The sequence below is a fragment of the Esox lucius genome, chromosome 21, assembly GCF_011004845.1.
Source record: "Esox lucius isolate fEsoLuc1 chromosome 21, fEsoLuc1.pri, whole genome shotgun sequence".
Classification (NCBI taxonomy): Eukaryota; Metazoa; Chordata; class Actinopteri; order Esociformes; family Esocidae; genus Esox; species Esox lucius.
Window position 1 is genome coordinate 26312868 of NC_047589.1, and position 23223 is coordinate 26336090.

The following is a 23223-nucleotide window of genomic DNA, read 5'->3' on the forward strand; positions in this document are numbered from 1 at the left end:
GAATACCGTCCAGTGCACCACAGCTTTCAGCCAATCAGGATTCAAACCACCTGGTTTATAATACACATTTGATTACTTTCCACCGGTTCCTGTGACGTTAGCTCAGCTGCAGATATAACTGTGTCCACTAGTGGGCAGAGTTTAGCAATGCCTGCACTACCTGCACCACCCACACGAGGGCAGCAGAAGCGTGCAAGCTTGTTTCCAGCAGGTCAAGTATGCATGATGTAATGCACTCGCAGACAGCTTTGACCCAGCTGTTTTCTGTTGTGGTATGTTGGTACTGAGAGATTAACATCTACTTGTTTTCAAATGTAACGACTATACAATACATCCACAGCGTCTGTGGCATCCCACTCGTGTGTTGAGGAATTATTTCAGTGCATCATTTCGACAGTGTCTTTATTTTAGACACATGTACAGACAAGCCTTGCTGCATAAACATGAGCACCGTTGTACTAGAGAAGTTGAATTCACATTGGCGGCAGATTTAGTGTGCGTATCTCCATGGTAACCCCCCCCCCCCCCCAATACACAAAATCTGGATTTACATGAGTCATGACTGAATAGGCTGTTAAACAGTTCCTCCAAAACAAACATCTGGAGACAATTCTTCCCACGTGAGGCCGCTTAACTGACAACCCCTCACAGACATCTATATCAGTCCATCGTCTGTCAATCAAAAATATTTGAGTAATGTCCTGTACTGGACTGCCAGTGTCCTAACATGAAGGTCCCATGGTGTCGACAGGCTGGGGCTACAGTATGGCGCTCTGGGAATTGGCCTGAAACTATTTCAACTTTGAAACAAAGGGTGGAGAAAATGGTGGCGTGATTTTGCAGGCAGTGTTGTTTGGGTGAGATTTTGGAGATGTGGGTCAATTACGAGAAACGCTACAATCAAACGACGGACATTCAATGTACATTCAGTATTAACACAGAAACACCCTACACTCATATTTACATTACAACTCATCTCGAGAGTTCATGGACAGATGGCGAAGTGTCTCCTTTTAGGGTGAAAGGAGCAGTAAGACAGTTTTCCACAACCATCCCCTTGCTTTTCATTGATTCATAATCAGTCAGTTGTCCTGATTTTATAATGCAGATACGGGTCAACGCGTCCCCAGCTGCTTTCCATCCAATCAACACTCACCTGGTGGCCTCAGACACAGCTCATTGGATGAGCCGTGTGGAAAGCTTGGCCCATCGGCACAAGGGTGGAAGATGATTGGATAAATACACCCTCTCTTGCTCACGCCTCCTCACATGGCCAGCACAGTTACAGAGTTTGAAGCTTGGTACATCTGTACACACACACCCATACACACACACACACACCCATGCATGCACACACACACACACACACACACACTCAAACATAGCTTAACGTTTTGTGTCTGCCAACAAGCGGCTCGCGGACAGTGTGTGGACCCAGGTTTCCAAGCTCTCGAAAGTGAGTGGCCTGTTGCTCCAAAACCACCAGAGTCGCTGTACGGACTTGACCCCTGACCTCTAGCTGACCAGGAAAGCCCCAAAGAAGCTGCTTCTCTCGTCCATGTCGATAGCAGACGCGTTGCTCACGGTGACGAGGAGGCGGTCTCCGGCGGCCAGCGGGAACAGCCCCCCCTGGTGGGCTGAGTGCAGGGAGAACTGGGAGTCCAGGGACCAGCAGGAGGTACGGCTGGTCTTCATCAGCAGGATGGGTACTGGGTAGGAAGAGACCTGATGGAGCAAGGATAGAGTACCATCAGTATTCAGCTCCGTCACTATAGAGCAAATTCAGTATTCAGCTCTGTCACTATGAATCTCCGTCACTATAGAGCACCATCAATATTCATTACTATCACTATTCAGCTCCATCACTATACTACACCATCACTATTCAGCTCCATCACTATACAACACCATCACTATTCAGCTCCATCACTATTCAGCTCCATCACTATTCCGCTCCATCACTATACAAAGCCATCACTATTCAGCGCCATCACTATTCAGCGCCATCACCATACAGCGCCATCACCATACAGCGCCATCACCATTCAGCGCCATCACCACTAATCAGCTCCATCACTAATCAGCTCCATCACTAATCAGCTCCATCTCTGTACAACACCGTCAACATTCAGCAACGTCAGTACAGGTCACAGTATAGTCAGAAGGAAAATCTCCTTACAGATTCGGTCCACATGGATACTCCTCAACAACACATTCTGAATATGTCTACAGGACCTGAATCCAGGCAGAGGAAACTCACTTTCTTGTAGACATATTGTAGCATGGGTCTCCCCCTTTGCTCCTTCTCTTCCTCCCCCTCCACTTCTTCGGGGTGGGTGTGTCTGAAATAGGTCTGGGCATAGATGTAGTACAGTCCTGGACGAGGCACCACTAGCTCCCCGTCAACCAATTGAACGTCCTGAAGGAATGCCAGCCCTTTATGCCCCTCCCACCACAAGATCTTCTGCCCCTGCACACGCCGCCCGGGAGAACCTGTGGCCAGGCAGTGAGGAGAAAGGGATTAGTAGGCGGCGCCAGAGGTCAGTTGTCAGACAAAATAGAACAAAATGAGTTGGTTCTGTAAATGTTCGTTTTTCAAGTTTTATCGTGTCTCTAGAGGTTGACAAGACGGGACAACCCTGTCCGGCATTCATCACATCAACCCCGGTCGGTGCTGAGGCAATTTGCACCGGGCTGTGACACTTGACCCAACCAGGATGACCCAAACAGGATGACCCAACCAGGATGACCCAACCAGGAGCCGCCATGACAAGGCTGTACACTGAGGTGGTGATTTAGACCAGTTGTCATGAAACCTAAATTCAAACCCTAGAATGGAGTTAGTGTTTGAAGTGGCCAAAACCCTCAACAAGTTCACATTTTAGTCCAAGAAACGTTTACGTTGAAGGACTGCAGTCCGACACAACCCTTAGACCCGATCACATTCTTCTGCACGTGAGCTGTGCTTGTAACAACGCTGTCACGTCTGGCCCGTCCTCATCCACTCCTCCCCCTTTCAGACGCTCTACTAAACCACCGGACTCTCGGGCCGGTCGTATTCAACGCCCTTTTGCCTGTTCAGCTCCCCGGAACACTCCTACCCAATCCCCTTCTGATCAACACCCGGACAACCACTCAGGATTGTGCACACCTGTTCTGTCATTACCACTACGTATAACCCCGCTGTTTGTGTCATCCTTGTGCAGCGTTATTCCTGTCCAGACTGAGCTAAGTTACTACCTTGCCTCGGTCTTGAGATGCCTGTATTTCGGATTTAGGTTTTGTTGGCCAATCATGCCTTACTGTTTAGTCTCTAAGTTGGACAACCCTGCCTGGTATTGAAACCTCTTATAACCACACCTGCGCCGGTTTCCTGCTTCTGGCTGCCTACACGCATTACCAATGCCACATCGGTTGCGACCGCAGGTTTCTGTCAGGGAAGCGGTTTTGTACATCTTCCTAAACCGCCGTGCATTAGGGACGCTTTGGGTTCAGGGCACAAACACAAAGAGATTGCTGACAGGCGGACATCTCATCCGGACCGTCTGTACCCCGCATCTCCACGATATGCGGCAATGGGAAGTGCTCTGTCAACACGTCTGCCGACCCAGCACCGGCTTGCCCCTGCGTCGGTTCTGCCAAGGCGCTTGGTTGAGCTCACACCGACCCACATGCTGCATGTATTACTAGGGAGATCGCTTTAAGGCCCCCCCCAACCCCCCCGTGGTGAGACCACACCGATTCACACACAAGTGTGAGCCAGAGTCCATTATGTGTTCATCCAGCACTCTTTACGGGGTCATACACACACAAACACAAATGCACACACATGTAAACACACACACTAATGTACACACACACACACACACACACACACACACACATTGTGCGGTTGTATGAGGGTGTCGACTCATCCTCACCTCCCCCTTCCCTCTCCGCTTTAAAAGCAAAGCTGCCGGTGACGTGGGCGGCAACTTTGGGGCGAGTGGGGGCCCCGTCGTCCATCACCAGTGAGGGCAGCACTCTGGACACCTCGTCTGAGGGAGACACGGTCCAAATGTCCGTTAGCGGTCATAGTTTACATGGATGGTTTCAGAAGGGCAGTGTGTCAGACCAAACCGGCGGCGTATTCCCCAGGGAGAGCTGGCTAGGACCAGGCTCACTTTGTAACTCTATTGGTTTCACTCATTCAAATGTTGTTTCAGCCCAGTTCTATGGGTCAGAACTGGGACAAACTGGTGGTCATCTCACCTCTGACTGCTGAGGAGATCTCCTTCTGGTGCCGTTGAGAGAGAGACTGGATAGAGAGACAGAGGGATAGAAAGTGGAGCCTCAATAGAAGCAATTGTTTTAACATATTTCAGATAATTGCACCAAACATTCTTGCACATTCCTTTTTGTGAATGTCTGTGTGTACACGGAACAAAAATATAAATGGTGCCATGATTCATAGGATAAAATAAGAGTCAGTGGACCTTCAGTATGCACAAAATGTGTACCGCTGAGACTTTTTCCTTTGCACCTAGTTGTGGGGACAATAAAAGGTCAATCTATTGTACAGAAAAATGCGCAGTTTGGTCACACAATGCAACAGATATCTCAGGGTTTGAGGGAGTGGGCAATATGCATGCCGACTGCAATAATGTCGTTTTTTCCCCAAGATGCCTGAATTCCCATTCACGAGAAATGTAATGATTGGGGCCAAATTCAATTAATTCAACTGAATGATTCCCTGATATGAACTGTAACTCAGTAAAATCGCTGACATTTTTGAACGGCCCGTTTACATTTTTGTTCAGCGCACATGTCCCCGGGGCCAGGTAGAGGAACATTCCAGTGCTGATTACACCACAGCGAATCCCATCCCCGACCGAACCAATAAAGACCTCATTGTAAGTCTGAAACTCTGCTGTGTGGGGGGGTGGGGGGGTGGGGGGGGGTGCTGATCTTAGGTCATTTCAGCCGTTTCTCCCCACTGGTGAAGGACAGGAATTAAATCGGGAGCCGTCTGATCCTGCATACGTGGTTGCCGGTAAATTCCGTAGGGAGACGCGCGGTGTTACCGGAAGCGGCGACAGCGAGGCGATTACCTTCTCAATCAGCGTGTGTAGCTGCTGTGTGACCTGCCAACAAGGGTCTCCTTTCTCCTCCGTAGGGGAGCGCACGTACACCCCTCGGTGGTCGGCGCGTGTCAGGCAAGACACACTGCTCCTCGCAAATGTCTCCTTCATCTGAACGACACACACACACACACACACACACACACACACACACACACACACACACATACCAAATAACTCTTTCATTTGAACACACGTTTCATTTTATCAAAATACACACAATACTTGTTTTGGAGGAGTGGTTACACGGTCGTAGAACAACGGTCTTCCATTGGTTAAATGCAATTCTACAATGTCAGGTTAACCTGCGTTTATTTGCCTGCTGGTCACGTGTGGATGTGGCCAGAAAGGTCATGTACTGTTATAATCCTAACCCGGCACACTCAGAGGAGGACTGGCTAGCGCTCAGTCTGGCTCCTCTCTAGGTTTCTTCCGGGGTTCCAACCCTATTAAGGGGGTTTTACCTGGCCACTGGGCATTAACTCTTTTTACCTGCTCTTTAGAGTTCTAAGGCACCTTGTGACAACTTCTGACGTAAAAAAAAATAAAAGGGCATTATAATATACATTTGATAGAAAATGTGATTGATATGAATTGCATCTCTCACCATGGGAAAAAAGGGTTAAAACTGTATAGCTTTCTGATTACAAAACATGAATACTGAAGATGTTGCAAATGTGTTCACCGTTTCCTACTCCGCAAATGTGTAAATATTTTCATCAGACGTCCATCAATATGGGGGATATCACAGTTCATAGAGCAATGCTGCCAATTTTCCAGTGTTTCTCAAGACACTGCACTCTGGCCATTTGTGAAATAGTCTTTGTTTTTTGAAGTAGCTGCCTTCTTCAAAACACAGATATATCAAAAACGAAGTTACAAAACTATTAATCGAAACAAAAAACAAGTGTCTAGCTTTTTAAAATCTTAGTAGATCGATAATCATCAAAATTGGACACAAAACTATAAAAGGTGCAGAATGTTAAATGCCTCATTGCACATAAATACCTAATTTACAGAAAAATATATAAAAAAACCTAGAAACTCTGACTCTTTTTAAGCCTGTCTGGTAGTGTATATTCTTCTTGAGTCGTCCAATACCATGCTAAAATCACTCCTTTAACAAGTCACCAAAAATGTCAAGATAATCATGTATATTGATTCATTCATTAGTATTTTTACAATTAAGATGTTCTGTTCCGCTCACGGGTTTGTAGACTTTCCATTGGCAACCCACACCAAAGCAAAACCTTTTAAAGGGAGGTCTCAATGTTGTAGGCAATTACTGATGAGAAAGTTCCAGAGCTTTGTTTCAGTGTGGGTGAGACCTCATTTATGAGCTGTGCTACTCCTTTGTATCCCCCTTTCTTATTTGTATTCAGGGATTGTGTTTCTGATAACCAATGGAAAAGTCAAACCTATATGAGCAGCCCAGCCTTTTTATGGGAATGGAATTCGATTTTGTTAAACAATCATACAAACATTGTGCATATTTTTTTACATTTTCTTTATGATTAATAGTTATATTTGATTTGTTTCCATAATCCTTGTCTTTCCAATGCAGCTCCTTGTGACATGGTGGCCGCAGAGAAAATCTATTGATCTACTAAAAATGTTTAAAGGACAAAATACATTTCTTTACAATCTTGAATTATAAAAAAATAAATAATAATAATGTTTATTGTTGACAGACATTCTTTGTTCTTCTGAAGAATGTATTTGCAGTTTTGATGGTACACCGTTTTGAGGAACGCCTCAAATGTTTCAAAAGAATACTGTTTGATTTTTTATTTCAAGAAATTATTGAATGAATGTGGAACTGTAATAGCCCAGTACAAACCTACACACTGTGCAGAATAGTGTAATTAGGGACTCTGGGGGACCACAATTGAGAAACTCTACTCTTCAAACAGCAGTTTACCAGTTTACCTCTATTTTTACTGTAATTAAACTACTAATTACATGTTCAAATAAAGTGCATATCTTTATAAGTAAAACTCCTCCTTAGATGGATTTTACATGTCAGTTCCCAACTATGTAGAGCTTGGTAAATATTAACGTCCATAAACACTGATCACAATCACTGAGAGAAAAAACTGAGAGGGGGAGTACAGGGAAGCAAAGAGGGAGAGTCAGTAATTGTTGCTCAATCGTTATGGAAAAAATCCAGGTTAAAGCACACAGCTGCGAGAGAACACAAAAGGCCTTAAAAACTGTCGACCAGATACAATTTAGTTAGCACTTAAGAATGCACTAACCTTTCGCTGCAAAAAAAATACCATACACATTTTGAATAACACAATTGCATAGTTGGCACATCAACAAAGTCTGACTGGGTTTCTTGGAAGAAGTGTTTTGCAGAACAACGCACGAATATGACTTATCTTAAAGAACGCACAAAGCGTTCTCGGCACCATAAATACAGTCAATGATAACAGAGTAAACAAACAACTCAGGTTAACGATGGATTGTTTTTTTTAACCAAATATGTGGGAATAGAACCCATCATAGGCCCTAGGTCCAACTGCACGCATACAATCACTGCGTAGCACAACATCGAGTAAACACCTACACCCTACATACTTTCAGTGTGCAGACTTGGGTTGGCCCGACACAAAGGATCAAATGGAAGAGTCCCACAAGTGCAAATTCCAAGGTAAATCAAGTGCACCTTAAATATTTTATTGGTTATTGTCCACGGGCTACCCCTCCCTCCCTGGTTCTTACCGTGTTGAGGACGTTTGTGAAGTAGAGCACAGTGACGGTAACGGCCACGGTCTGCAGCAGAATCGCGGCGAGCAGCAGAACCCCGAGAAACGGGACGCCGCTCGAGCCTCCCGCCATACCGACCACTGCCTTGGGCCCTGCTCTGCTTCGCCTCGGTACCAGGAGAAAAGCAGAGGAAGACTAGCTAAAACTTCTGTCCCCACCTCCTGCAAAGAGCGAGAGAGAGAGAGAGAGAGAGAAAGGCAGAGCGAGGAGGAGGAGAAAGGGAGGAGCAGGCAAGGCCACGGTAAAGAACAAACTTTGACGGAGTCTTTGGGAAGCTTTCGTTTCTGTCTAAATCTGAATCTACATGATAGGTAGTGTTGTTTTGCCAGTCAGTCAGTCGGTGTTGATCGGAGTTATCTCTGGCCCTTCTATTGAACCGCCATAGCTAGGTACCCATGACCATCAGTATTTTGTGTATCATTCCATATTTTATTCCCACAAGTGAAACATGACTTTTCTGTCCGGGATATTAATGGATCTCGTTTCTCTGTTTCTGCATGTAAAACATCTGGCTTCAATCTGTGCACATGTGTCCCCCCAGGAGTCTTGCCCTTATTGTGTTTCACTTGTGTGTGTGTGTGCGGGTGTGTCTAGGGGGACTTCTGAGTGATAAAGTCATCATTATTGTCCGTGCTAAAAGTGGCTGGACCAGAGTCAAGTTATAAAGTTAGACACACACACACGCAGACTTCAATGCATCCACATTCTGGAACCGAACACAATGTGGAGAACTTGACTTCTTGCACTTTTCTCCTCCCCCTGCCGACATGCTTGATTCCCCAATCCCCTCACGCTTTCACTCCTCCTCCACACAATCTACACCCCCCCTCTTTCGAACTTTTCCCCCACAAACACTATACTCGCCACTCCTGCTTTCTCCGTCTCTTTCCCAATTATGTGTTCCCTCAACATCGTCTCTCTCTCCCACTCTCCCTCTCCCTTAATTTATCCCGGCCATCTCTCTCCCCCTTCTCTCTTCAGGCATTGTGTTGGACATTACGTCCTCAGAACTCTTGTCCGGCAGAACAACTCCGCAAAGCACGTTTCTGAAACACACGCAGCTTTATAATGTTTGGACAATGGTGAGACGTGTGAGACCCAAAAACACAGACCAGTCATGAGATAAGGAAGCAGAGAACCGACCAATAGCTGCAGAGGAAACCTGGGGATTTCCAGTTCCTTCTGTGGCATTCTGTTTTTTCTTTTTGCTGATGCCAGGAAAAGCTCCAGCCATGTCACAGCGCTGTCCTAAAGATGATCTAGCCATTCTAACTCAGTTGCTTGTTTCTTTCCAGGAATCAGTCAGTCACCACCAAACAGCAGTATGACCTTGGGTTGGGAGGGGTTAACTTTGCGTGCTCCAATAAAAAATTGGGGACATTTGTTCCGAATCAGATTGTGTGCACGCGCGTGTGTGTGTGTGTGTCTGACTCAGAGTCTGAGATTTGGCAAAGACAGACTGTCTTTATGGTGAGCCAGACCTTTTACTCCCCTGACTCACAAACTCTCGGCTCTTGCTACACCCCCCCCCCCCCACCCCCCACCCCCCACACTCCCTCCCTCGGCGTGTCAGGAACCGGTGAACAATGTAACCTTTACTCTCAGTGATAACATTCTCCTCTCACATTCCCCCCACCACCGACTCCCACACTTCTTTATTCACATTCTCTCAGTTTTGTTTTTCATTCTCTGGGTTTTTGTTTTCTTTTGGAATAATCATCCGGCGAAGGCTGATTAACGGGTTACTCCCCGGGGGCACTAAGACTGACTGACTCCCCACGTAAGGGCAGGAACAGACACACACACACACCCACAAACACCCACACGCAAACAGGCATACACTCACAGATGTGTTCTGGGAGCATGTACCTACTCATCCTCTACTGTCATGTGATCTAGCGGGGGGTGGGGGGGGGGGTGTAGTGGCTCTGATTACTGTTCCTCTCCAGGATGTGAGGAGAAAGGAGGGAAGGAAGTGAGCGTGTGAGGTATAGAAAAAGAAACGCGTGACAGAGTAAACGAGAACAGGTTCTCCGAGTCTTTACCTCAGAGGCCAATCTCCGGCCTGAAGCCTACGGCTACCATTCAATACACACGATGACATACCTGGCGTGTCTAATTGTGTGCGCGGTGTGATTTTGCCCTGTAGCAAAAAAAAAAGAGACATGTCACTCTCGGTTCAGGTTCACCCTGGACGTTTAAATTGCATTGCTAAAATCAGAACGGCCCACAGAGACACACATTTCTTTTAAACAGGAAGAACACTTTTCACCAGAACAATGCTTTGCTCCGGTTAGGTAGTCACACAACCAACACGGGCCAAAACAAAAAACTTGGAAGAGTACGAGCCTGCAGATCCAGTCAGGCTGAATATCCAACACCTTATATATATTTCTCTGTACATAAGTTTACATTGTCTTCAGTGGTATTATGACAGTTGTGAAGCTTGAGCTGAGGCCTTGGGTCCCAAGTGGTTTACTGTCCGTTGATCCTTCAGAGTCTGGCGCAGAGCACAACAGTGCCATCTTGTGTTGAAAAGTACCATTACACCAGAGGCCATTAGTCAGACCCAGAGCCATGTCAAATCTAAACACATGACTCGGGCCATGCCTCAAGTACATTCAATTGTCTCAGTAGTCAACAAAATATCTAGCAAGAAGAAATAACATCAACATACTTCAAACCAAGAACAATTAAGTACATTCGCTGTGAGGAAGGAGAGTAGCTCTTTCTAAAAGAAAATGTGCCAGTTTGGAAATGCTGAAATAACCGGTCTTACATGGCTTTACATCTTTACAGGACATCAGTATGATTTCTGAACCTTTTGAGGCATTTAAAACAACACACATTAATTATATATATATATATATATATATAAAAAGGCTATTATAGTTAATAATTTATACTGAGTTATTGTTTGAAAGCTAAAACACACTGAAAACATCCCAAGTACATAATACATAGTACATAATACAAACTGACATGGAGGTTGAAGAACATGTACCTTCCCAACTTTCCAGAAATGTAAAAAAATTAAATAAAATGATTATTGTATAAGAAATCTTACATTATAGCTTCATTTGAGCATATTCAGTTGCTCAAATTATCCTTTAATAGCCCTGTAAAATGCCATGATTCTTTTGGTAAAGATAGTCTGTCAGAACATAAATACTTAATTTCTAGAACGATTTCCCTAATAAGCTAGAAGCTCTGAAGCTTCTTCAGACTGTGTGAAAATATATCAGATTCTCTTTTAGTGGTTATTCTGGCTGCCATTGGCTTGCTAAAAACCTCATCCTCTGGGATGCAGGTTAAAACATGTAATGAGACCCGTCATTGGCTCTATGCTGACCGCTTCCCTTGGCTTGGAATGGTCAAATAAATAAATACAACATATTGCACAACCCAACAAGTACATACAGCTGTCTTTGTTGGTCAGTCTTTCGGCATATTGGAGTTGTAGCTTTACAAAGCTTTAAAATCTGTTCCATGCACAGTTGTCAGTAGTGATGGCCATACAAGGCTTCATTACCGTTCTTCTAGCAGCAGGATATTATGCTAGCAGCGCTTACTCTGATTTTCTTTTTCAAAATAAAAGCCATAGTTGAAATATATAAGGCAATATAGTTAAAAATCTAGTCTGTACATTTTATGTTTAATGTCCTTTCCAATACTGTTCTTGTCTGTTATAACTATATTGCCTTATAACGTTCAAGGATGGCTTTAATTGTGATAAAGAAAATCTGAGTGCTGCCACCATAATATCCTGCTGCTAAAATAACGCCAATGAAGCCCTGTTTGGCCGTCACTAGTTGTCAGTTCACTGACCGCCTTTGTGCTGAACGACACGATCTGTAAGGTCAGAAGAAAAGGGTTATGGGAGGCGTTGCAAACTGTCTGGATGTTTTTGGACCTGGAGGTGAGACAGGTTTGTTTCCGATCACGTTTTTCCATAGTGTTATTTCTCCACATAGCCAGAGTCTAGAGGGTCCTTGGGTACTCTACAGGTTGTGGTCCAGCCAGTGGATGTAGCTGCCCAAACTCCTCTGGCCCACGGAGAACCGAAACGGCCAGAAGGCAAACGCCATACAGCCATGGAAACCGTCGTCATAGTGATCGCTGGTAACTCTGACGCCGGCATCCTGCAGTCTCCTGGCGTACATCAACCCGTCGTCCCTCAGAACGTCGAATTCACACGTCATCACATAAGCCTGTGGCGTTCTACCCAGGACCCCCTGCTCTGCAAGCAACGGTGCCGCTCGGACATCCACCAACCCTGGCACTTCCTGTGTGACCTCCCGTGACCCAGTCTCCGTGGCAATGGGCCGGTAATGCTTTTGATGTTTGGTAGGGATCAGGGCTGTCCAATTCAAATGGGAACGGATGGCGGGAAGGATGGAGGGATGAAGGAGGGATGAGGGGGAGGAGAGGATATGAGGAAGGAGAGAAGGATCAGCCCCCAGGTAAAGCAGCCAGAACCTAGAGAGAGGGGATGGTTAGTAACACAAAGTATTGGTGTGTCTGTGTGTGTGTGTGTGCGCTTCAATATGGGTCACGGGTGTGTTTGTGTGGATGAGTGTGTTTATAAGACCTTAAATACAAATGATCTTATTTAAATCAAAATCAGCAAACATTTAATGCTGAATTAATTAAACGCAAAATGGGTGTGATGTCCAGTGAGTAGCCAGCAGCGCCTCGAAACGTGTCACCGTTGTGATGGTGGAACCCCACGTGGGTCCTCTGACAGTGGCCTGTCCGCTCGCTGCCCAAGAGAAGATGGCTACTCTTCGGCCAAACGCTAAAACAGAAGCCATCATCACTACGCGTGCAGCGCATAGCCAGTGAATACACTTCAGCTTGAGTCAAGGCGTTTGCCTTGTTCTGATCGAGACAGTAACAACAACATGCTAATAGCTACATCCCTGGACCTAGAGGGCTGTTACAGATATTATAATCTAATAGTACCTGAGTCACTGGATACAGGATCTCACCGTGTCTTTCCTGTCTAGTCTCTTTGTGCAGGTCCTGAGAAATGCTGTACTTTTGTCCCCTACCAACTTGGACCCCCCCCCCAGGGTCCCAGCTTAGCTCAGAGAGCACAGACCATTGTCACCTGCTTCCGTGACTTCCAAACACTTTTTGTCAAGTTCTGTCTAGATTCTAGATCTTGGACTGCATACGACTTCTCTTCCCTGCCAGGCTGTGCATAGTGATGACTGGGCAGTGGAGGGTTTTCCTCAAGACTGTGAGGCAGAGGAATACATGTAGACTGCTCACTCCAGGATTAAGATCACGACGGATTGTTTGTTCCCTGCATATTCACTAATTTGTTTAAATGACATTTGCTATTAGGAGAGGAGTATATTAAATGTACATCCTGCCTTGCTGATTAAAAAATATCTATGTCTTCCAGCTCTGTTTGTACAGCTGCCCCCACCTTTTTCTGATTGTGTTCTGTTTTTTTTTTTTTTTTTTTACCAGCATGGAGTTTACCGGCCATACCTGTTTGATCCTATCTTTTTTTTTTTCTGACTTGTGCATGTCAATCAATCAAATGTATTTATAAAGCCTTTTTTACAACAGCAGTTGTCACAAAGTGCTTTAACAGAAACACCCGGCCTTAAACCCCAAGGAGCAAACAACAGTAGTGTTGAATTTCAGTGGCTAGGAAAAACTCCCTAAGAAGGCCGAAATTTAGGAAGAAACCTAGAGAGGACCCAGGCTCAGAGTGGTGACCAGTCCTGTTCTGGCTGTGCCGGGTGAGATATTAAGAGTCCAATTGGAATAATTAATAAATATCTTAGTTCTGCGTAGGTGTATGTCTTCTTATAATATTTAACATACACGTATTCATTTTCTGCTCTCCGAGATGTTATCAGAGTGCATTTGTATTACTTTTTGTATTAGATCTACACTTGACCCACATAACACTTGACCTGTTACAAAGGTCATATTTTTAAGGAGATGTCCCCATAAGTGATTCTTAATCCTATATACTAGGTGTTTTCTTCCATTTTGTGCTTTTTCAAGGGGACAGGGGGAATTTTTGCTCTCTTATTTTTCCCAGCTCTGTCCTTGTTGCATTTTCTTTTGAATATTCACTCAGTTTGTGTGTCTTTTGCACTCTTCCCATACTTGTGATTGTGCCACCTTTTTCTTTGCTGCATGTGTGGTTGATGCAATGACTGCAGCTGTCAGGATCTGACAGTACTGGTTGGTGATTTCACAATTTATCTCTCTGGCTTCTTGCTTCCCACCATGGGCGTGAGCAATAGGGTGTTGTCCTCAGCTCTGTTCGTACAGCTGTTCTCACCTTGTTGCAAAACACACGCTATACAAGAATACAGAACGGCCGCAAACATGAAGCGTGCAGGGTTTTACCTCACGGAAAACACTGGGTTCATAATGAACAATGAGTAGAAGGAAGTTTATAGCACATTTGAAATTTCTATCCTCTTAATTATTTGTAAGACATTCACCTGAAGAATCACTTCCATAATAGGCTGTGATGTAGAAAATATTTCACTATACCACTCTATCTATGCCCTACCTCCACAATTGCATGATTTAACACATCCCGTGATAACTTATCGTATTCACAGAAATGTAATAAACAACTGGGATCAATTATCAACCAATTCATCAGGGCTTATGTACAAGGCAGAGCAGGGAATGGTCCTCTAAAATGTGATATCTTCCTAATGAGGTGCTTTCATCCATGCGGTCATGTTTTGATTTTGACGATGCCCTTGCGCCAGACGGCTAGCTGAGAATGGAGGATCATGACACCACTCCCTTCACTACTGGCGCAGTGATCGTGTCCCGTCAGCCTGGGTGAGCCACTGGATCATACTGACCCCATTATACACTGTGACAAACCCCACGGGGAATGCGCCGACTAGATCCTCAGTAATGTTGCGACGTCATTGTAACGTGTGTGTGTGTGTTGTTTACCTGGCCATGAGGTGGCGGTGCAGTATGGGAACGTTGTGGTTCTGTTGGTACGACGGAGTGTTGAAGTCTAGAGCCTGGAGGACCGGGTAGATCAATGCCTGGACACGGAACTTCACACTCATACTGTCATCTGCGGAAATCTGTGACGAGAAAGAGACCATGTTTGTGTGTGTGTGTGCGCGCCTGCATTTGTGTGAGTGAGTGTGCGCGCCTGCATTTGTGTGAGTGTGTGTGCGCGCCTTCATTTGTGTGTGTGTGTGTGCGCGCCTTCATTTGTGTGTGTGTGTGTGCGCGCCTGCATTTGTGTGAGTGAGTGTGCGCGCCTGCATTTGTGTGAGTGTGTGTGTGCGCGCCTTCATTTGTGTGTGTGTGTGCGCCTGCATTTGTGTGTGTGTGTGTGCGCGCCTGCATTTGTGTAGGTGTGTGTGCGCCTGCATTTGTGTGTGTGTGCGCCTGCATTTGTGTGTGTGTGCGCCTGCATTTGTGTGTGTGTGTGCACCTGCATTTGTGTAGGTGTGTGTGCGCCTGCATTTGTGTAGGTGTGTGTGTGTGTGTGTGTGTGTGTATACCTGCTGAGCCACGGCTGCAGCGAGGTTCCCCCCAGCGCTGTCTCCTGACACCCCCACCCTGGCCGGGTCGATCCGGTAGCTCTGCAGGACCTCTGGGGAGAGGAAGGCTTGGGACGCCGTCAGAGCGTCGTGGAACTGATCCGGGAACACGGCTTCCGGGGCCAGGCGGTAACTACGGCAACACAGCCCTTGGTTTAGTGACCAGCTTGGGTGGACTGGGACGAGAACAAACGTTGGCTGGGTGGGTCCAGTTCCCGTGTGATTAACATGAAAATGGTTTCATACTCACTCAACTGACACAATGACCGCGTCAAGCTCTTCAGCCATCTTCCGACACAGCAGGTCATAGGATCTCATCCCTACACACACCCCGGGCCAAACGCACAAACACACAGAGAACATTTAAATGTGTACAAAGACATCCCATCTATTGGGCACAAACACGTACACACGTGTTAATGCCGGAAACGTTGTTTGAGACCGAAAAATAAAACAATTTAAAGAATCTGTATAGCTAGACAATCTTGGGAAGCTGAGCATCGTCTAGGGTTGGTGGGCGTGGTGTCGGACAAGGTTTTCATTTCCTCGTTGCACCCTAGCAACTCCTTGTGGTACGTCAGGCACCTGCAAGCTCAGGCATTTTTGGCCTTTGCATGCGTTTTCCTCCAGGTGTGCAGATGATGACCACGAGTAAGCTAGTAAGCTACTGAGGGAAAACATTTTCTATTACCCCAAACAATCTCTTAGCACGAAAAGTAACACAAGCACACACACTCAAAAGCACACACACACAAACACACACTTACGTCCACTGCAGAGGGCCCACCCCCCGCCATGGAAATAGAGCACCCCCCGTCTGAGCTTGGCTCCTCCCCCGACTGGCTGGAACACTCGCACGGGCACGCCCCCCAAGGCGGAGTCAGTGACACTAACTGACGGACTGGACCGCGCCTCAATCACCTCCAGCCGCGACACAACAGAGTTCAACACATGGACACTGTGACAGATGCCTAGAGCGTGGGCCGCGTCTCCCTGAAACACAAGGAGACAGGCAGCTACACATTAGGGATGTCCGACCATACAACAAGCTCTCCAGACATAGTGTTCTATCTAAGTTCCTTAGTTGCAGTTGCTGCTATATTATTATTATTATATGTTATAAACCGGGTGCCTTCGAATCCTGAATGTAGATTAGCTGTTAGTCGTGGTGTATGAGAGTGTATACCACGGGTATGACATCGTACCGCTTTTTACTTGAATTGCATTGGTACCCGGTATATAACTGCACTAAGGCATCTCTGGGGTTTGTAGTTTATTGCCAATATACCATGGCTAAGAGGTGTGTTCACAAATTTCGCCTGTTTTGTGTCAAAAAACAGCTCTTAGCTGTGGTATACTGCTTAATTAAATAGGTGCATTATTATGCAGTAATAATAAAGGTAGCTTATGTCACAGTGTGATCGGTGAGTGTATTACAATACAATAACTATATATAAATTTTCCATGGAAAATTGTGAGGATGGCTGTTTTTTTAACTATAGGTGTTATATATTTTTTAACTATAGGTGTTATTGGTACAGTAGTGGGGTTAGTAGTAGTTGAAGTAGTATTAGTAGGAGCAGTAGTATTTGTAGCAGTATAACTATAGTTCCCCACAGTATTATTAGCCACAATACTAATACATATGTTGAAGAACTTAAACTGAGGCAGATTTTCAAATCGTGCCTGAAAATAACTAAAGGTCTGGGGACTGGTTTTGCAGGTTAAAGTGGACCTGTTGACTCTCAGCCACTCCCCACTCATTTCTTAAATCTGATCTTAACTTGTGGTTTGCACAAGGCCGAGGCCAGGGCTTGTGTGTGTCTACGCATGAATGTGAGATTATGGAGGTTAGGGTGCCGTTGAGGGTTAGGATTAGGTTAAGATCAGGGAATCGTTTTACCAGTCCCTACATGAACAGAAAAACAAACATGTATGTGTTAGTACAAAGCTATTAAGACAAACATTTAAAATTCTGACAATCTGACCAGTTAATTACTTAAAATGGTCGCATTACAAGTTGAAAACACCATACAGTACAGGCTTCACACAACAACATTATACAACAATCAGTATTATATTAAGCAACCTACGGTGTACAGTAGTTATATAAGCCGGAGCTCTATGATCAATCGTGTCTTATCGGCAATATAACCTATATTTGACCCAGTGGGACCCATACATGTTAACAGGTTCACTGCACTGATGGCATGGATTAAAACTGACCAGAATTCACAATCGAGAACAGAACAAAAACACCCACATAACTAACAGGGCTACAATCTATTCTAACTATTGTATTCATTTTTTATTGCTTACGTCAGTCGTACCACATGTATGAAGCTCCGGAACAGCGCGTCCAGTAGCATGAGCTTCCAGGGTTCGTTCACCGTACTCGGTAACGGGGAGTAAACGTAGTAGGCAGCCGCCAACGACAGCAGCACGCCTCCGGCCCAGCGGAGTTTCATAACCTCGGGGAGGTCGGACTGTCACTGGGGCTCGCTCGCCCGGTAAATGTAGAGAATTCACCGTGCCTCTGGTTTTCTGGTCTGTCTCCGTGGTTGGTCGAGGTCAGTTCAAACGTTGAGGGAAAGGAGACAGGGATGAGGATTGACAGTGATTTAAGAATAAAAGTCTTGCTATAATGAAAAGTAGTATTGTATTGCAAATATGTAGTCAACTCGATAATCTAGTTTCGCATGATATGAAAACAGATAACAAAAAAGGTCTGTTATTACAATTATGCAGATCAGAATAGAATTCCAGTCAAAATTGAATACTGGTTTGAAATTTCCTCTCGGCTTTTGTTTTTGAACGTGATTTGCGTTTCGTAACAGCTGATAAGGAAATGTTGCGTAAATAGACGCGCGGTGCTCCTGGGAACTGTAGTTTATACCCGCGCTTTTTTGGGCCAATGTCAAGAAGATGGAAAACTTCACAAATGTTTTGATAGGAATTACTGAATAAATTTGAAGGAGCAAGCACAACCAGTACATCTTTTTTGACAATCAATGTTAGGTTTCAAACATCAACCAAATTATATATTTGAAAAAGCGTAATTATCTTCTTGTGCCACCAGGTGGGAGAATCTGCATGGTCTCACTGTGTGTGTGTGTGTGTGTGTGTGTGTGTGTGTGTGTGTGTGTGTGCGTGTGTGTGCTCTGCACATGTCTGTTGTCACTTTAACCTGTTCACCACCTGAAATTGGGATTTTTACATTTGTAAACTTTGATTAATATCATTACTATTTCAGTGGGTTATATTTAGTAAATCAATGTGCTAGCCTTGCCTTGACACTGTTTAAACTTTAGGCTACATATTGAACCTGTACGTATGTATATATTTTTTCTGTGTGTATTTATGACAATGTTCGCTATTGTCTCATTTTTACAGTTTTAAACTTCCCCAATTCAACAAACCTGAAGATTAACACATATCCTGTCTCCAAAGTTCTGGTGACAGCAAAGGGTTTCGCTGGCCATCAATTTACCTTGGGCAACGTATTAGGACAGAAAAGCATGATATTGTAATGTACTGTTTTTTTTATAATTACGACTGGATAATGTGTATTAGTACTGCTGGCTGGGGTTATCTCATGACAGCTCCCCAAACGTTCGTCTTCTAGTCCTGGTGGGCAGGACCATTGTCATGGCTAGAATGGAGCACCGCACGTTTCCTCCTGCTACTACCATAATGTATAATACTAGCAACCATACCATCATGGTACCGAGCTCAACCCTATGTCAGGGTTATGTTCGCTGACCACTGTCTCAGTACCTCAGCTTGGAAAAGAGGATTTTTACAGCGGGAACCGGTCATTAAAACAAACCAATAGTACAATTTGACAAAAGTAAATAGTTTCTTTCTTTTACACACGAGCATTTTTACAGTGAGTCACGCGACTCCAATTGCATAATGATTGTAAATTAACCCTCACAAATGCAGGCGCGCGCACACACACAAATGCAGGCGCTCACACACACAAAGGTAGGCGATCTCACATACACACACAAATAGACACACAAATGCTAGCTCTCACACACACCCACACACTTGTGTGCCGGGTTATCTCTTGAAGTGTTCAAGCAAGAGAGACCAAATCAAATTTGTTTCCCATGTCTTGGCATCGTGAACTTCTTAAACATGTATTGAATAGTGCTGTACTAATTAAGGAATACCGTTAGAGGTTTTCTTTATTCGTTTCTTAATTAATTACCCCAAATTATCATTAAAAAAAACTCTTAACGGTATTTCTTAAAATGTTCCAGGGTAGGGAAACCAAAGCATATTTCTTTTACATGTTAAGGCTATCTCAACTGAAATTTCTAAAAAATTGTCCAACTTTGTAAATATTTATTAACGTAAAGTGCATTGATTGAATGAATATATTTACTTGTTATCCTTTCAACCTATTGACCAGGATTTAATGTTTAATTTAAAAAAAAACTGTGAGCCTGTGTGAAGAAGGGTGAATAGATTTTTGTTGATAAGCCACTTTCTGTGGGTAGGGCGATATTGTAGAAAACTGAACCGCCGCTATATTTTTATATTATTTCCCTTTACTGTGGCTGCTAATATATCAGTATTTCAGAACTGGCGTTTGAATCATGATATCACTTCATCTTGATTGAATACAACAGGAAAATGTCTCTCTCTCAGGAAAGTGAGGGTGCGAATATATTGGTCTCCACGCACAAAATTGATAGTAGGCCAAGTTTGCGCGTGTGTATGTGCGCTTGCAGATACTCGGCTGCTTTTAGGGTACTATTTTGTTTATGGTTGCGCAATTTCTTTTAGGCAGCTATGGTATTAATTCATAAACCAGTGGTAGGCCTTCTTGTCCTGATGGCTTGACGTTGCGGTTGCTGTGATAGTGGTTAAAACAGCTGGTAGTTTTGAAATGCAGGTTAAGTTTTATGTAACAGATGATGCCCTGCAGGCTCTGTGTTATAGGCTGCTTGTCGAAAACTATCGGCTCCGTCCGTCCGTCAAGCTGAGTGAATGACAGAGCCGTGCGCAGACCTTTGGAGGGGCTTGGGCCAAAATGACAAAAAAGGGCTTATCGCAATGAAAGGAAAGGCACTTGTTAAGCCTGAGGGTAAAAGGGCCGGGGCTCAAGCCGCCCGGAGCCGCCCAGGGGGTCAATTTGTGCACGTGCCTGGTGAATGACATCACGCTGCGGAGGTCCCTATCCTCTGCTTCAGCTCAGTTGTTTTAAATAGCAGATCATAAAACCGAAGGAATGTTTTTGTTTAATCAATGATATGTTGTCAATTAACTTGACTTGTTTCCAGAATTGCTATCAAACCTTTATAACCGCGGTTATTTTTGGTTTATATTAGTCATTTTTAGTCTGGGCTTTGATTGGTGCCAGACATTCAGCAGAAAGTCAGTCCTTTTTAATTAACAGCGTATTAACTTCCTGTGTTGTGATAGGGCTAAAATTAGTTGATAACATTATTCTGTAGCGCATACTTTCCCAGAAACACTGGTTAATTGCCTTTGTGATATTGTATCATCCCCAGAGATTTTTCTCACGAAATATATGTCTTTCTCTTGTACATACAGTTAGGTCCCACAATGGATTTGAAATGAAACCACCGAGATACAAGTGCAGAATTTCAGCTTTAGTTCAAGGGGTTGAACAAAAATATCCTATGAACCATTTTCATACACAGTCCCATTATTTCAGGGGCTCTAATGTAATTGGACAAATTAACACAATCATGAATAAAATGTTCATTTTTAATACTTTGTGCAGAATCCTTTGCAGGCAGTGGCTGCTTGAAGTCTGGAACACATGGACATCACCAAACGTTGGGTTTCCTCCTTTGTGATGCTTTGCCAGGCCTTTACTGCAGCTGTCTTCAGTTGTTGTTTGTTCATGGGTCTTTCTGCCTTAAGTTTTGTCTTCAGCAAGTAAATTTTTTTGGGTCGTGGTCCATCTGTAAAGTGACGCGTTGTCTAATCAACTTCGCTGAATTTGGCTGAATCAGAGCAGACAATATATCCCTATATACTTCAGAATTAATCCGGCTGCTTCTGTTACATCATCAATAAACACTAGTGACCCAGTGCCATTGGAAGCCATGCATGCCCATGCCATCACACTGCCTCCACTGTGTTTTACAGATGATTTGGTATGCCTTCTCCCTACTTTTTCTTCCTATCATTATAGTACAGGTTGATCTTAGTTTCATCTGTCCAAAGAATGTTGTTCCAGAACTGGGCTGGGGTTTTTAGATGTTTTTTGACAAAGTCTAATCTGGCCTTTCTATTCTTGAGGCTTATGAATGATTTGCACCTTGTCGTGAACCCTCTGTATTTGCTCTCGTGAAGTCTTCTCTTCATATAATAATAATAATATATTGCACTTATATAGCACTTTTCTGGGACCCAAAGACGCTTTACATCAGGTACAATTCATGACAGACTTGGAATATGATATGCCTACCTCCTGGAGAGTGTTGTTTACTTGGCTGGATGTTGTGAATGGGTTTTTCTTTATGTAAAGGATCCTACAATCATCCACCACTGGCCCTTTTTTTGTTGCAAAGCTCACCAGTGAGTTCTTTTTTTCTCAGTATGTACCAAACTGTTGATTGGGTCACTCCTAATGTTCCTTCTATCTCTCTGGTGGATTTAAAAAAATTTTGCTGCCTATGTATGGCCTGTTTCACTTGCATTGAGAGCTCCTTCGGCCCCATGTTGTGGGTTTCACAGCAACAGCTTCCAAATGAAAAAGCCTCACCTGGATTCAACTCGAGACCTTTTACCTGCTAAAATGATGAAGAATTAACAAAGGAGTAGCCTACACCTGTCCATTAAACAGCTTTTGAGTCAATTGTCCAATTTCTTTTGTTCACTTGAAAAAGAGGGGATATATAAAGATCTGTAATTCCTAAACCCTTCCTCCAATTTGGATGTGAATTCCCTGAAAGGATTTAACTGTAACTTAAATATATTTTGGTAAACAGACAAAATAACAACACCTGTGTCAGTGTCCAATTATTTCCGGACCTAAATGTTTGTGTTGTCCGATATTATTTATCGTCTTTCCTGCCCATTATAGTGGTGGATAAAATTGGAATTGTAAACAACTCTATATTTACCACTGTATTATACGTACATTCTATCGTTTTATTATTCTATTTCCTTTTTGTTTATGCGCATTATGGCTTTTTTTCTTCAGTATACATAGGCTAACTTATCGATTTTATGTTTTCCTATTTCTCGTGTAGAAATCACACACATCCATCCATCATAAAACGCACGGGATCGTACACCACTGGTAAGTGTTATTACGTAACACTTCGCCAAGCTTTGTAAACACATCTGCGCCCATTGAAGAATGTGTGTTATTTAGAGCACAACGAAACCCTTCTGCTTATCTCTGCTTGCCTCCCTATTCACCACCATCCACGGCTGAGACGCGGCGAGAGTGAACGAGCGGAGACATCTGGGGACAGAGGTGCCCAGGGAAGGGAGTGAGTGAGTGAGCAATAGGGCGGTGACTGAAAAGAGCAGACATGAGATACTGGGAACGAAATGGGCAGTTTGAGGGAGTCTGTAACCGTTTCTGTTAGGATAATGGCTGTCAAACATCAGTGTAGCCTAGTATACTAAAGTGGAGTGGTGTGGCGATTAGTGGGCGGACTGCAGCCCCGACGTCACACAAAACGAATATCAGCACCAAAAGAGAAGCGGATGTGTAAATACTAGCTAAAAACAGGCGACTCTTTGGTTGCTGCAAAACGTGAACATCAGAT

General features: G+C 44.2%; 2 protein-coding genes across 3 annotated transcripts; both read right to left on the reverse strand.

The window, feature by feature from the left end:
• Positions 1-385: 385 nt before the first annotated feature.
• tnfsf10 (TNF superfamily member 10) lies at positions 386-8061 on the reverse strand. The gene is made up of 6 exons (XM_013139760.4): positions 7848-8061; positions 5091-5231; positions 4252-4297; positions 3921-4037; positions 2261-2493; positions 386-1725 (listed from the first exon to the last, which is right to left on the reverse strand). Exons 1-6 carry the CDS (start codon positions 7962-7964, stop codon positions 1516-1518), a joined length of 864 nt encoding a protein of 287 aa, XP_012995214.2. The 5' UTR covers positions 7965-8061; the 3' UTR covers positions 386-1515.
• A 2003-nt stretch (positions 8062-10064) lies between these two features.
• On the reverse strand, positions 10065-18227 carry LOC105022015 (neutral cholesterol ester hydrolase 1). Of its 2 annotated transcripts, none has more exons than XM_010890109.4 (6): positions 17785-18227; positions 16222-16447; positions 15705-15774; positions 15416-15587; positions 14847-14986; positions 10065-12371 (listed from the first exon to the last, which is right to left on the reverse strand). In XM_010890109.4, exons 1-6 carry the CDS (start codon positions 17920-17922, stop codon positions 11894-11896), a joined length of 1224 nt encoding a protein of 407 aa, XP_010888411.2. In that variant the 5' UTR covers positions 17923-18227; the 3' UTR covers positions 10065-11893. The 2 variants fall into 2 exon arrangements, with proteins under 2 accessions (XP_010888411.2, XP_010888412.2); XM_010890110.4 differs by having other exon boundaries at positions 17774-18023.
• Between the last annotated feature and the right edge of the window lie 4996 nt (positions 18228-23223).

Coding starts and splice junctions, on each gene's coding strand:
- tnfsf10 (XM_013139760.4), bottom strand. CDS start 7,964: ATGGCGGGAGGCTCGAGCGGCGTCCCGTTTCTCGGGGTTCTGCTGCTC. Junction 5,232..7,847: donor TCACAAACGTCCTCAACACG/GTAAGAACCAGG, acceptor TGTGTCGTTCAG/ATGAAGGAGACATTTGCGAG. Junction 2,494..3,920: donor AGCGGAGAGGGAAGGGGGAG/GTGAGGATGAGT, acceptor GCCTGGCCACAG/GTTCTCCCGGGCGGCGTGTG.
- LOC105022015 (XM_010890109.4), bottom strand. CDS start 17,922: ATGAAACTCCGCTGGGCCGGAGGCGTGCTGCTGTCGTTGGCGGCTGCC. Junction 16,448..17,784: donor TCCGGAGCTTCATACATGTG/GTACGACTGACG, acceptor CTTGTGTTTCAG/GGAGACGCGGCCCACGCTCT. Junction 14,987..15,415: donor CTGCAGCCGTGGCTCAGCAG/GTATACACACAC, acceptor TTCTCGTCACAG/ATTTCCGCAGATGACAGTAT.